The sequence below is a fragment of the Struthio camelus genome, chromosome 8 (genome assembly GCF_040807025.1).
Source record: "Struthio camelus isolate bStrCam1 chromosome 8, bStrCam1.hap1, whole genome shotgun sequence".
Classification (NCBI taxonomy): Eukaryota; Metazoa; Chordata; class Aves; order Struthioniformes; family Struthionidae; genus Struthio; species Struthio camelus.
In genome coordinates, this window is record NC_090949.1 from 5,174,051 (window position 1) to 5,189,155 (window position 15,105).

The 15,105-nt window shown below is 45.8% G+C and overlaps 1 protein-coding gene across 2 annotated transcripts in view; it reads left to right on the forward strand.

The window, feature by feature from the left end:
- Positions 1–14,662, forward strand: part of TNN (tenascin N) — a 32,708-nt gene extending 18,046 nt beyond the window's left edge. Inside the window, exons 7-17 of one of the 2 annotated variants that reach the window (XM_068951755.1) lie at positions 1,183–1,446; positions 4,001–4,264; positions 5,298–5,561; positions 6,171–6,434; positions 9,059–9,189; positions 9,721–9,853; positions 10,705–10,856; positions 12,145–12,241; positions 12,937–13,104; positions 13,672–13,835; positions 14,428–14,662. In XM_068951755.1, coding sequence (XP_068807856.1) covers positions 1,183–1,446; positions 4,001–4,264; positions 5,298–5,561; positions 6,171–6,434; positions 9,059–9,189; positions 9,721–9,853; positions 10,705–10,856; positions 12,145–12,241; positions 12,937–13,104; positions 13,672–13,835; positions 14,428–14,571 — 2,045 coding nt within the window. In that variant the 3' untranslated portion in view covers positions 14,572–14,662. The remainder of the gene's footprint in view (positions 1–1,182; positions 1,447–4,000; positions 4,265–5,297; positions 5,562–6,170; positions 6,435–9,058; positions 9,190–9,720; positions 9,854–10,704; positions 10,857–12,144; positions 12,242–12,936; positions 13,105–13,671; positions 13,836–14,427) is intronic. The other variant, XM_068951756.1, reaches the window with a different exon arrangement.
- Positions 14,663–15,105: the final 443 nt, after the last annotated feature.

The following is a 15,105-nucleotide window of genomic DNA, read 5'->3' on the forward strand; positions in this document are numbered from 1 at the left end:
CTTGCTGGCCCTTAGACATCAGATGGAGAAGCTGTGGACTGGTTTTCTTATAACAGAGCCTGAGTGAAACTTGGTCTTCTCCAGCATGGAGAGAGAGAGCAAAAACATCTTTAGGCTTACTTCTGCTCAGACTGTGCACTTGATACAGCTCAGATGGCCTGGAGGATGCTACTGTTATTTGACTCATATTTTTCCTGTGACTGGCAGCCAGCCAAACCCTGTTGGTTCATTGATGTTTCAAGTTCTCCAAAAATGTGGCGGAATATCTTTGAGCTATTATATTGCAGAAGTGAGCTTGAAGAATTTTGAGCTCTCATTCTACTATGAGATTCTGGAAACTCTGAAAACCAACTCTCTTATGCAAGGGTGGGGTTACAGCATCCGAAAATGAAAAGTCCCAAATCAGGCCTGACCTTCCTGAGGTTGTCTTGCAAATTATTTCCACTAAAAGAAAATTGATTAAAACCAACAAAACCTACAACCTCTACCCTGTCATTTTAAGACTGCTCTCCTTTCCTGGGTAGATTCTGATTATTTGGAACACCTTGGCTCCTTTTTTCAGGCTGTTCTTTGCAAACATGGGGACTGGAAAACTTCTTAAGGAGGAGAAGAAGAAAATCCACAATGCGTAATCCTGCTCAGATTCTTAGAAAAGCCCTGGAATTTAGGAGCTGTGACTGAGACAAACACCAGCTACTGAGAGCTGGCACTAAATTGTGATTCATCATCTGAAATAGCAGTAGCCTGAGAGAGTCTGAGGGATGGGACTGCAGGGTACACAGAAGATGAGGAGCAACAAATGGCTGACACCGGAGACAGAGAGAGGATGGGGCCTATACCTGGGTGCTAGGAGGAGGGCAGGCACAAAAGTATTTTTCAAGTCATTGTCCTTGGGAGGTGGGACAGGTAGCCTGCAAGATCTTCCTGCAGAAAATAATGTAAAGTTTCATCTAAATGGTAGGACAATCCTGCTTTCTTCCCACTCCAACCGTGCTGATTTCTCATGGATGCCTTTATTTCTCTAAGGGCTCTGGGGGGGCGGGTGGACCTAGATGACTCTGTGTGTTAGCTGCCTAAAGCAGCAAGGCAGAGTGAAGCAAATGCGGACGTGCTGTGGCGGGTGTTGTAGCAGTTTAATTCAGCTGGAATTTCCTAATCCTACACTTTGATATGCTCTCCTAGGAATTGATAGCCCAACCAATCTGATAGCTGTCCGAGTGACAGAGGATACAGCCACTCTCTCCTGGAATAAAGTTCAGGCTCCCGTAGACAGATACATGGTGCGATACACCTCAGTCGATGGGGATATCAAGGAAATAGAGGTGGGGAATGAAAACAGCAACTTCACCTTACTGGATCTGAAACCAGGCACAGAATATGTCATCCACATCTGGGCAGAGAAGGGATCCCAGCAGAGCAAGAAGACAAGCACCAGAGCTGTGACAGGTAAGTTGTAGCAGCAGCAAAAAAAGGAGCAGGTTTGGATTTCAAGCTCTTTTACCGATTGTGCTTGTTTCAGTGAAGCTTCCCCTACTTTACACAGGTTTTAGTGAGGCAAAAAATTCATACCGTTCTCACTAGTGAGGCTGAACAGGTCTTCAGCATAGGAATGAAACCTCTTAATTTTTCGGTTGTGCTATGGACAGGCCTTATTGTTAGACACCATTTACTATCAGTGCGGATAACAGTAAAACACAGCTAAAGCCTCGTGGTTGGAACATGGCATTAAACGTGCCATAAACAACCTCCAGGCTGTTCTTTGGGTGACTGTTGTGCCCTTCCCCAACAGTACAGTGGGCTTATCTATGTACAATTTGATCACTTCTGCAGCAGGAATCACTTAGGGAAGTCTTTTGAACGCGCCACTCGGGATGTTGACTGACACGTTTAAGCCTACAAATAGGACTAGACACAACAGGAGCTGGCTCAGGGAATTTCTAGAACTGACTGAAATTCCCACCTGGAGGGATCTTGTAAGAATCAGTCTAATGCTTACTGTGAAGTTCAGTCCATCAATTAATTTCAAGTTAGTCCGTTCTCTAAAGCCAGTCCATTTTCTCACTGATATATATGACTGACTGGGGAGTTCCTGGGCCAGCTGGGGAACTAATGAGCTAAATGCACTGTGGATGCATACAGGCACAGCCCATATGCAGCTGCCACGCAGTTATAACTAAGAAATAAATTTAGTTTCCATACTTGCAGCTGACTTATAACTTAAGTCCGATGGCTCTTGCTGCATACAAGCCCATTACACTGTTTACTAGCTGAGCTGTGGTTATTTGAGTACATGTGTTTCCAGCCTGCCCCACTCTGGGGTGACACAAACTAGCTTCATCATCTTTCATTGCAGTGTGAAGTAATGTGTTTTTATTTCACAACAGAGGTGAGATAAGAGCATTGCAGGTGGCAAATCACCAATTTTTACCGTGGCTCAGCTGATGTGTGGTAAATCACAGTGCAGCTAGGCTGGTATGTAGTAAATTGTAATGTGGCTGTAAGATGGTTGTGCATTTGTACCCTGACCTTCAGATCCTGGGGCAGAATCACCAGAATGAAAAATGCTGCCCCAATAATTTGGGAGGCACCTGCAGTTCCTTCGTTCCTCAGGCTGCTGAAATGTATTTATCAGTTCAGAGAGAAAAAAACGACGTTCTCTGTAGAGCTCATAGGCTGTTGGGCTGTCCTTGATAGGTTGCATTTCTGCCGGCTGCTTTGTGGTAGTGTGACTTAACACACTTAAAATCTACTATCATGTTCCTGTTTGTGAAAAGGGCAGGGGAAGGACTGTAGTAATTGCAAAAGACCGTAAAGGGCTTTTTTTTTTGGTGGAGAATTTGAATGTAGTCCTCACTAGTGTTGTAACCTGGTTCTTTACCTTCACACCTTCTCTAAAGAGACTGATAGCCTAGGGCCAACCTGCTGGCCAGCGGGCTTAGAGAAGACACAGCTGCCATCTCCTGTGATAGGGTCTGGGCTCTGATAGACAGGTACTTGGTGAGATGCATTTTAGCTGGTGGGGACACAAAGAAGTTGGAGGTGAGGAAGGACAAGAGCATCTGAGAGGACTGAAGCCAGGCAAGAAGCATGCCATCTATCTCTGGGCAGAGAAGAGAGCTCAGCAGAGCAAGAAAGCAGATACCAAAGCTGTGACAGGTAGTAGGGAGAGGAGTTTTAAGTTAAGACCGAGTTTTGCCTTAATATGAACTAGCTTTGTTCTGGGACAGCTGCATTTTAGACAGATTTTTATTGATGGTTCATTTTTGAGTTAATACAATGAGCACAACAGATATTAGGTTATGATCCTCAGAAAATGAGAGACAGTAATATCTTTGCCAGGGGGTTCCTCACTGCCCCTTTGGAGCTGGTCGTGCTTTTGTTGCTCCCCAACAAAGAGCCCTTCTGTTGCAGCTGTAAGGAGTAAAGCTAGACCTCAGCCAAAGCGTGTCAGAATTGGACCCCTCCAGCTTTGTAGTTCAGGCTCATCCTTGACAGGAAATAGGAATTGAGAAGGGGAAGACTGGCCCTGCCCAGGCTCAGCTACCTCAGCACTAACAGTACAAGAGTATTTACTAGTGAATAAAGAACGGTAGGACTTGCAAGCAATAGCTCCATTATTATCTGCACCTCGCACCACAGTCAAGAGTACAGAATGATTTGGGGCCACAAATAGTGATAGCCCAGGAAACTCACTTAAGCATCAGTCGTTTACACTGCATGATCAAAACATGCAGCTAAAGGTTTGTCGCTAAAGATAAAACTTCCATTAGTCGTACCAGTTTGAGTTAGAGAAAATGAGCAAGCTTTTGGACACGTGAGCCCCTTTTAGATCTTTGGGCCCAGAAACATGTTCCAAAGCTTGTCTCTTTTTCCATAGCTGTTCAGTGGTGTAGTAAAACTTACTACCTCTGCCTATAAAACTATTGTCTATGTCTGTAGACCATGGGGATTGCCACGGTACTACACTAAAACATCTCGTAATTATGACTTGCGCTTACAGAAATAGACAGCCCAACTAAGCTGTTAACTCACCGAGTGACAGAAGATGCAATTATTGTTTCCTGGAACAAAGTCCAGGCTCCAATTGACAGATACAGAGTGAACTACAGCTCAGCTGATGGGGATACAGAGGAGAGAGAGGTGGAGAAAGACAGGAATGTCACTACCTTGGCAGGACTGAAGCCAGGCATGGAATATGTCATTTACATCTGGGCAGAAAAAGGAGAGCAACAGAGCAAGAGGGCCAGCACTGAGGCTATGACAGGTAAGAGGGCAACAGATTTGAATTGAGAGTTCAAGTTACAGCACAGCTTTGCCCTGACATTGAATGAGTCTGTCCCAGGACAGTTTCACAGCAGGGGGAAATTGAGGCTTAACAGGTACAATCTTCAGATTAGTTCGTCTTGCTGTGAAACCCATTCAACATCATCACAAGGAGATTCTATTTACTTTAAGTAGGTTGCGTTGTGATTACTAGTGCGGATTGGTGATCTTTACCTGTGAAAAGGATGCCTTTATAGCAATGTGGCTTGGGTATCTGTATAGTCGTGCTTTAAATTCAGTCAGTTAATTAGTTTATCCTTCACCCAGAGGTGAAACTTAGTTCCTTTTTGCAGTTGAAGAGATTGAAGCTCATGGAGATTAACAGAATAGAAGATGTCTTTTCTTGTGATAGGATGGTTAATCCTGGTTCCTCAGTTGTTCTTACCAGGGACTTTCCTTCACCTGTGTGGCCGGCCCTGCTTAAGGAGATGTAGTGATTTGTCCAGTGTGAGGGTTGCTAGTTTAGAATAACGTTATAAAGCTGAATGTCTGAATTCTTTGCAAGCAGTTGTGAGAATTTACAAGACGATCAGGATTCTCACTCATGTTCTAGGTCAGGGGCTTGGTGAAGGAAGGCAGGTAATGGTCTACCCGAGTCGTCGTCATCTCTTAACAGGAGAGCTTTGCATATTCTCTCACTTCCTGGACAGATGACATGTATGTGAGCCTCAGAGGCTTGTGACCGTGAGGAAAACAGAAGGCAACAATATCTTGATTTATAAGGGCTCCCTTCTTTCCTGGTCAGGATCAGCTGTGCTGTTCCCTAAGAAAGCTGCTACAGGCATTAAACCCCAGTCAGACCCCAGTCAAATTGCCTTAGACCTTGACACCTCCCAGCTTTGTGGGTCAAATCAATGTGTGATCAGATATAGGAGCCAAAAAAGGAAGAAACGTGCAGGGCCCTCGAGGGGAAGGAGTATCACAGCGCAGCCTCCCTGTGACAACTTGTGTTGCTTGCTTTTAACTTCCTACAGAAATCGACAGCCCGGCTCACCTGGTCACTGAGCAAGTGACAGAAGATACAGCCACCATCTCCTGGGACAGGGTCCAGGCTGTCATAGACAGGTACATGGTGAACTACACCTCTGCTGATGGTGACACAGAAGAGATAGAAGTGGGGAAGGACAAGACTGCCACTACCCTGACAGGACTGAAACCTGGCACTGAATATGCCATCTCCCTCTGGGCAGAGAAAGGAGCCTGGCAGAGCAAGAGCACCAGCACTGAGGCAGTGACAGGTATTCTAGGGAAATCATTGTGGTCCTACCTGATGACTAAATATGTTGTGAGAGGAATTGAGAAGGAGAAAAAACTCATAGGGCCTTTGAGGGGAAGGAGTAAGTGCAACCCCATTGGGACAACTTGTGTTCTTCGCTCCAGAAATTGGCAGCCCAGCTCACCCAGTGCTGAGGTAGAAGCTAACTCGCCCTGCCCAGGCTCAGCCATCTCAGCACTAACAGTACAAGAGTATTTACCAGTGAATAAAGAACGGTAGGACTTGCAAGCAATAGCTCCATTATTATCTGCACCTCGCACCACAGTCAAGAGTACAGAATGATTTGGGGCCACAAATAGTGATAGCCCAGGAAACTCACTTAAGCGTCAATCAAACAATCACTGCATGATCAAAGCATAGTTTGTCGCTAAAGATAAAACTTCCATTAGACGTACCAGTTTGAGTTAGAGAAAATGAGCAAGCTTTTGGACACGTGAGCCCCTTTTAGATCTTTGGGCCCAGAAACATGTTCCAAAGCTTGTCTCTTTTTCCATAGCTGTTCAGTGGTGTAATAAAAGCATACTACCTCTAAAACTTTTATTGTCTTAGTTACCCACACTTTATTCCCTAGAAATAGATAGCCCAAAGAACCTGGTGACTGACCGAGTGACAGAGGATACTGCCACCATCTCCTGGGATAGCATCCAAGCTCCCATAGACAGGTATGTGGTGAACTACACTTCTGCTGATGGGGACACCAAGGAAGTAGAAGTGGAGAAGGGCGAGAGCATCACTACACTGACAGGACTGAAGCCAGGCATGAAGTACGTCATCTGCCTCTGGGCAGAGCTGGGAAGCAAGGAGAGCAAGAGGGTGAGCACTGACGCACTGACAGGTAATTGTGGGCAAGGGACCCTACTCCTTTGTTTCATGATCTCTCTTTGCATCACTGGATAATGAAGATCCACAGTGGTAAATCCATTCTGGAGATAAGTGCATGATTATAGATGGCAAGGGACCGTACTCCTTTGTTTCATGATCTCTCTTTGCATCACTGGATAATGAAGATCCACAGTGGTAAATCCATTCTGGAGATAAGTGCATGATTATAGACTACTAGAAGAGGCAGATGTGATAATACAAGAGTGATGACAGCTTGCGGTCTCCAGCTTATTTCACTAGTCCCTAATCAAAAGCATGCAATGCTGCTTGTACTGCTATCGATCACAACAATAGAGGTTTAACAACCACAGTTAAACTGTACTGGAATTGGGGATAATTAAAAATAATGGCCTGCCCTTTGACTCCTAGGACCACCTTAGGGTGGTCCTAGGAGACTGCAGACTTACAGCTTACTGAATAGTACAGATTTATGGGTGTGTTGAGAACACTTCATGGTCGGTCCATAACCATTGGCCTTGCTAAGGTACTTTTTCTTAGTTTATGAATCGAACTGATGTGAGGTAGAAAAGTTTAAGTCTGGTTTTAGGGCAAGGTGCCAAAACAGTTCTCAATGCTTACAGAGATCGAGGGCAGCAAAGGAGGACAAATGAAGTTCTCATGAGATCGAAGATCTAAACCTGCCTGGAATTAGAAACACAGAGAGAATTTCAGTGAATTACAATATTCTCTTCTGAATAGGCGTGAAAACACAGAAACAGAAGTTTCACATGAAATGAAACTGCTGGGAGAGGGACTGTACTTAGCATTAGTTGGAATATTTAAAAAAAAAAAAATCTACACAAAAGACTGTAGTTTTTCTTGGTGGTATTTCCCAAAAGTGACACATCTGGTAAAATGATCCAGTTTCTGACAAAAATGCATTTTCTTACTGAAGGTAGCAGCTTCTTAGTCCCTAGTGTTAAAATAGGCTATGGCAGGGATTTGTCCTGTAGTAGTCTCCTGCACGCGTGGAAACTACTGCTTGCCTTTAAGAGCAGTGCTGTGAAATCCTAGGTACTGTCTTTGTTAAGGCTGCCCTCCCCATCACTTCTCTCTTAGGGATGGATTTGGTGTCTTTTAGCTCCCTCTCCTGTCCTACAGGAGATACATTTGTAATGAGCAACGCCAGGAAGATTTCTGCATGGGTTATTTAAAACAATTGTTTAATGGTCTCCTAAATAAAGCATGAGTTGGATAATGATCTAATGCTTAACTCGGCAGTGAATGATGGTCTTCAGTTTTAATGAGTAGCTGGTGTTTTAAACACCATGCTGTGTGAACTTTGGTGTACCCATCTCTGTCTCTCTCCTTACACTGGATGATTTGGTTTCTTCTCTATCTTTGTGTTAGTTTTAAGCAGTAACCCTGCGCACAAGAAGTGCCGTGCTTTTTGGGAGAAGCCACGCTGCTCCCCTCTTCTTGTTATATCTTCCTCTGTGGCCCTTTCAGAACTGTCATAGTTCATTGCTGCTTTATAATTGTTGTTGTGATTATCCTCGTAACACTCTTCAAAAGTCTGGGAAGTGGTGTTGTGTTGTTTATATGGAGGAAGGACTGAACTAATGGAGGAGTTAAAAGACATGCCCAACGTCACCTGGGGAGGTCTGTGGCAGAGCAGGGAGTTGAAGTGAATTATTTGGCTACAGTTTGCCGTACATTCAGGAGTACCTCAGGGTTGGAGTGCTTTTCCCAGAAGGCCAGTGCTGCCCACCAAGTACTTTCTCTCTAAAACTTGGAAGGCCAGAGCAGGTGAGACAAACCTATTCCTTAGAATGTTTTCCTTAAGATGTTCCTAAAATGCTAGAATGTAGCAAGAATGTAGGATGAAAATCAGGAGGAGCTTGCTTCTGTTGCTGTTACTTCAAAGTGAGCTTTAGAAATGGCTTTTATTATGAGGAAAGTACTGAAGCCCTCTTGTGGCTACATCATAAGATGGATGCTTTTTGACAATTGATGTGAACTAGCATTGCTTAAAGATAATTTTGTGCTTCTCCTCACGCTGAGCTTGGGCAGTCTGATTGGACAGGAAAAGTCTGGCTAAGCCTTTGCTGTCAGTGTAGAAGGTGATGTCCCAGATACAGCAGGGACAAAACTGTAAAGCTGTGGGTTTCTTTGTATCTCTGCCTTTATTAAAGAAGGCTAAAGCATGACAACAGTAAAGCCGGTGCAGTCTTTCTCCACCTACACTAGAGATCCAAGGGGAAGTGGGGAATTGGGGAGCAAAAGGCAGTGCATGTTAGGGCTGTTCTCCAGGATTGGGCCGTATAGCCCAATCTGTGAAGGGTCCTCAAAGATGAGCCTGATGAAGGCTTCTGAGGCAAGTGTGTCAGAAGCCCCCAGGCCCTGGGAATGCCCATACATCTGAGCAAATTGCAGGGCACACAAAATATCCCAAACTGGATCTGTAGCAGTCCTTGCCGTGTTTGTTCTAGGCTCATGCTGCTTCTTGTTAGCTGTGGAAGTCACTGAATGCCAATTAACAGGATCAGGCATTGAAAGCTCAGCCCAAGCCCTGCACTGGAGTTGCCATCTTTCATTTATACAATGGGACTCGCATTTTCTTTTCTTTTTCAATAGAGATTGATCCTCCCAAGAACGTCCGTGTATCAGATGTGACTCAGTCTGCTGGTGTAGTTACTTGGACTCCTCCAGCAGCACAGATTGATGGCTATACTTTGACCTACCAGGGGCTAGGTGGCAGCATCAAGGTACAGTGAGTTCCTTAGCCCTGCAAACTCCATTGAAATCATCCCTATGGCCATGGGCTCTGTGGGTTGGATCCTGTGGATATATGGACCACAGGAGAACAATTCTGAGGAAAAATCTACACCATCCATGGCTGGGGAGGCAGAGCATAAGCAAGGAAGCGTGCTACTGCGCGCAAGGAAGCGAGCAGGAGCTGTGGAGGGGCTTTGTGGCAGTGGAATGCCTCTTCCCAGGAGATCTTCAGGGTACAGAGAACAGATTTATTTCTCACTTTGCTTTTCTAATGTGTTACTACATGGAGGAGCAGCACCTGCCAGGGATACAGGATACAGTATCCTAACTGTTTCCTGAGAACATGCCTCAAATCTTCCTTCTGAGGAGATGGGCTCCTCAAGGATATATAGCCATTGTGTGCCCGTCTGAACTCTACAAGAAAATCCCATAAATGCATACCAAGTATGAAGGCACTGTAGTCCAGAAAAGCTGAATGCTCTTCAGAATTGGGCTGATCTTTGGTCTGTTTTGTTTGGCAGGAAGTGCAGCTGGGACCTAGTGACCAAAGGTTTGTGCTGGAAGGACTGGAGCAAGGAGTGAGGTATACCGTCTCTGTGGCGGCCTATAGGGAAGATCGCCAGAGCAGAAAGGCAGGCAATACCTTCTCAACAGGTAGGGTTTTGGCCTTTGGTGTCATGCTCTTCCCTGTGCTTTGTAGCCATTGTGCTTCATGGGTAGAGGGCAGCGATGGAGTTCCTGTTTTACAGACACCTAGGGAAACTACGTGATCATAAGCCAGTTACCTAGGGAGTCAATGACATGTCTTCTGGCTGGGTATCCATTCTTAGCCACACCATTTGGAGGCTTGGAAACGCAAAGGGATAGCATGAGTGGAGACTGCCCGTACTGGTCAGTGCTGTTGGCAAACCTCTCTAACCAAGCGCAGAATGCAGCCTCTTGGGGAGCTGCGAGTGGGCAGTGGAGAAGATGATATGCTGTGGATCTTTTTGCACCATCCTAGTAATGGGTAGCACACAGCTGTGTAAACAATGGCGTGACATTGGGCAGCTGCCCAGATTATTTTCAGAGATCAGGAAACGTACGCCAGAATGGCAGCAAATCAAAGTCTCATGCTGGCTTGATGTGGGTGCCTCTCTTAGTGGACCAGTCCCCTGGTCACGGACAAGTTGTGGGATGTGGAGAAAATAAACTCTCTGTTTACTGGCGCTCCCACCTTCACAAACAAGGGCTTCTCTTCCTGCTTTCGCTGTCAGCCAGGATTGCACCTGCTGCAATCTTGGGTGACCCGATCCGTGAGCCAGGTCTGAAGCAGCAGGGAAGGTTGCCGACTGCAATCTGGTGATGTGCCTGCGCTCTGCTGAGCTCACAGTGGGACTGCTGTGGTTTCTTTACTTCTGTTCTCGTACCAATGCCCTTAGTAGACTCCTAAGGGTGTGAAATGTCCCCTGCAGCTTTATGGCCTGCTTTGCTGACTTGAAGTTTTGCCTTCTCTGTTCCTACAGTTAGCTTCCTCTACCCATATCCAGCAGACTGCAGCCAGACACAGCAGAATGGAAATACCTCCAGCGGCATGTACACCATTTACCTGAATGGAAATGGAAGCAGACCAATACAGGTGTACTGTGACATGACCACTGATGGAGGCGGATGGATAGTGAGTGATTCTGTGCTCCTCTTTGTGTGTTTTTTTTGTTTGTTTTTTTTCTTTGTTTACAAAAGTAATTCAGTGAGCCTGGTTCTGGTGTTAATTGATGCTTCGTTTGCTTTATCGCTCCGCTGTGTTTCAGCTCTTGCCCTGGTGGAGTCATGTCTTTTAGGTAGAAGGGAGGTGGATGCTGATAAACTCCTTCAGGTTATCAGTGGGAGTGCTTGGGGGGGTGGGGGGAGGCTGAATGGGTCGAAGGCTTGACAGTAGGATGCTGGACTTTGTCATTGCTTGGTCCTGCATGTGACTCAGGTTATCTTATTGCTGATTCAGGGCAATGAGTGAGTTATGGCAGCTTAACATAATACCTCTTGCCAGTTGGGAGCTGTCTATGAGGGTGCGCTCAGCCCCATTGCAAGACAGGGCAGTACAACTTAGCTTAGCTGTCTTTTGTAATGGCTTAACTAAGCTGCGTTATCTTGTTTTGACTACAGGATTAGGTTGTATGTATGGACAGTTCTTGCAGTTCAGCTTATGCCTGCTAATATTTTGAATGACAGTATTGTGAGCATGTATGCGGACTCTGACCATGCAGTAGTTCTTGAATGGCTCAAGGGAATCCGAAGGTGGAAACAGAAGGAAGGAAGTTCAAGGTGGTTTGAGGGGACTGACAATCTTGAGTTCTGTTCCTAATGAGTTACTGCCCCTATAACAGAGACTGAGGTAGGGAATTTTGTATGTGGGTGAAGGAATAAATCCGAGATCGTCTGAGAGCAGTCTCCCTAAGTGACCAAATAAAACCACTTATCATGGAACACAAAAGGTGAAAAGGGGAATATGGATGTTTTTATCTACTGAAATGAATTGTTGTGTGTTACTGCCCAACTGCTGCTGATGTTGGTAGAGCTTAGAAAGAAAAGTATGTCTGTGGATCTTGTCCCTAATCCTGACTTGCACAGATGTTTAGAGTCCACCTAGATTTGTGCTCCCCATAGCTGTTTGTGGAAAGTAAGCTGTAAAGTTTGCGCAGGTAAGTATTCACCCCTGGGCTTCCCATGCAGGAAAAGGGAAAAGAATTCCTGTGTGTACCCTGCTCAGCTGCAGTTTACCATCAGCTAGAGATGTCTGTTCCTGAACACCTCGCCTTTTGGTCTGGATTTGAATCAGGGTGAGGGGAGGGGAGAACTGCAGGCTGCTGGTGGTCAAAGAAGGAAATCTCCCATTTCTCACACCCATCCTCCCTGTCTCTCCTCAGCCTGTCATTAACTTTCACTCAGCAATCCGTCCTTGCTTGCAGGTGTTTCAGAGGCGGAGCACTGGTGAGCTGGATTTCTACAAACGCTGGAGGGATTATGTGGAAGGCTTTGGAGATCCAACTGGTGAATTTTGGCTTGGTAAGGTATCGGGCTGTGACCAGTGAAAGGTGAATAGCTAAAGACTAGCTTTGTAGGAGCATCTAAGTGCTGCAGTATCCAACTCCCCTGAGCCTGTTGTCTGGAACTGTCAGCTTTTCTGCTCTTTGCTCGAAGTGCCAATGAAGTATTTAGGATCTCCAGAGGCCCACTGAAGTCTTTCCACTGACATCTGTGGGCTGTGGAGCCGTCCCAGAGCAAGTCAGACTTTTCCAAACCCCTGAAAAGGTTTATTTCAGGCTTGTGTGTTCCTATGAAAGGCGAAATAATTTGCCTTCGTGAAAATGTGAAATCCAGAACGTTATATAAAACTTAATGTACTCTGTCATTTTCTATATTTCCTGTTCCATTTGCTAACTCTGCTTGGATCAGAGAATCCAGCTTTAAATGGATCCAAGTCTTTGGAGCAAGAGTCTTTAGATGGGCTTAGAAAGTTATGTTCCACTACAGTCTGTCTTGTGCTGGTTTAGGCTCTTTGGTCTTTGCAACACTGCTGTCTCTTGCCAAGAAATTGGACAGGGCAGTATAGGCTTGACAAAATGTCATGAGAGCATCAAGCAAGGGAAGGAAGGAGGCAGGAAATAGCTGATATAACCAAAATGGCAGCAAGATGAGATTCTGGGATTGCAGAGGTGAACAGGCTTTTCCCTTTTAAGAGTAATTCTCTTTTCTTGTAGGTCTTGACAAGCTACACAATCTCACAAGCAGCAGCCCCATCCATTATGAGCTCCGGGTGGATTTGCGGACATCCAGTGAATCCGCCTATGCTGTCTATGACTTCTTCCAGGTTGCCTCAAGCAGGGATAGATACAGGCTGTCAGTGGGGAATTACAGAGGAAATGCTGGTGAGGAATGCCTGGTGCTTCTGATGTGTCTGCTTTGCACAGGGAAGCAAATGTTGGGACCTGCGTGTTCATTTTGCCAGTAACATGTGGGCTCACTAGGTGGTCAGGTTAGATGGATGCAATTCTCTGAGATACCACGTGCCCGCAAGCCTGTCTCCTGCTCAGTGGATGAGAAAGAGTCGCCCTTTCATGCGGAGGAGAGGAGCTCTGTGACCCAGCAAAACACCAGCTGCGAAGGCAGATTGGAAAGCATTTCCAGGAGGTAGCCTGCATCCTGGTACTGGTTTCTGCCACTGGATAATCCTTACCAGCACCTCTGCATCCATAGTCTTCCACTTAACCCCTTTATCTCTTACTGCCAGACGTTTAGATCTTCGGCTTTGGGGGATCCAGCCCTTGGGCATGACCTCTTACAGCAGCCTTTTAGAAATTGTTCTCCAGACCCATCCTGTGTTGCTGCTTTTCTCCTGACAGGCCTACTCTTTGTATCCTAAAGGGTGTATAAACCCTCAGGCTGAGCAGCTGTGGTCCCTGACTTCTGTTGATGCCTTTAATCTCCTCCTTTAGGAGATGCAATGACCTATCACCATGGCTGGAAGTTCACAACGTGGGATAGAGACAATGATGTGGCTCTCAGCAACTGTGCTCTGACACACCATGGTGCATGGTGGTACAAGAACTGCCACTTGGCCAACCTCAATGGGAAATACGGGGAGAGCAAGCACAGTGAGGTGAGTGGCAGAGCTCTGTGTAGTGGGCAGCTGTTCTTTAGCCTTGGGAAAACACTTGGGATGGGGGGGTGCAGCAGAAAGAGTTGCCCAGGCTATCATAATTCCTTTCATTTGAAAGGAAAATGATCCATAAGGAAACTCCCAACCGTTACTCTGTGATCCCGTTTGGATCCGGCGGGCTTGAGCTCATGGTGTCCTGATTCTTGTGATAGGTAGAGAGATACCTGAGGTGGAGCTGTCTTGATTTCGGTGGGGAACAAAAAAGAGCGCTCACTAAGAGGCATGCCAGGACGCAGGCTTGCTGCCTCAAGTAGCGTATGTCTAGGTTTCAGTGCATGCCTTGGTTTGCATCTCATCATGCAGGCTTGCTTTGTGCTTGAAGAGGGCTCTGTTCTGTTGAGTCCCTAACTGGATGGAGATTTAACTTTTATTAGAAATGCCTGGAAGACTGATTATAATTACGGTCAAAATCTGGTAAACAATAACATCTCTGTTTACTAGGAGGGTTAAATAGTGTAGAGGGGGGCAGAGGTAGACTCCGGTCCCCTGAGCTGGGTGCTTTAATAAAAGAAATTCCTTGGCCTTTTCACAGGGGGTTAACTGGGAGCCATGGAAGGGCCATGAATTCTCCATCCCTTTCACTGAGATGAAGATCCGTCCTCAATCTTCTAGTAATGAGCCAATCCTGGGGAGGAGGAAGAGGTCTCTAGCAGGAAAGAAGATGATCGGGGCTTAAACTGACCTTTGTGCAGGACAATGCTCAAAGATGATGATTCGGTATTTCTTAACCAAGTTAAGGTTTGGACAGCTTTCTCCAATACACTGGAGGCGATCACTGACCACCTTGCACCCAGAGATCTCTGGATGTGCAGCCCAGCCTGCTTCTAGTCTCTGGCACTCTAGAGACTGGGAGGGGGCTGATGGGGAATACTCAGCTTGCAGCTCCCCTGGTGGGCTGAGCTGGACAAGGATCTGCCTGATTCAGTGTACGCAACTCACCTTTATGAACTTTTCATAACATGAGCTTTAACACGTTCCGTTGCTTCTCAAAAACCGCCCTGATGACTCCTCTTAATTCTGTCCTTCTCTGTCGCCATCCACTGAAGCTTTAGGCTTCCAAAAACTAAGTTTGATCTCACTGAACAATAAAAATTCCCTAATGTAGACTGGGGAGAGCTTTCTCAGGTTGTTAAAAGCAATATTTTTAAGGCTATAGCTTGATGTGGTTTTCTTTCTGCCTTTCTGATTTAAGCTTCCTTTTTCAGAAGAC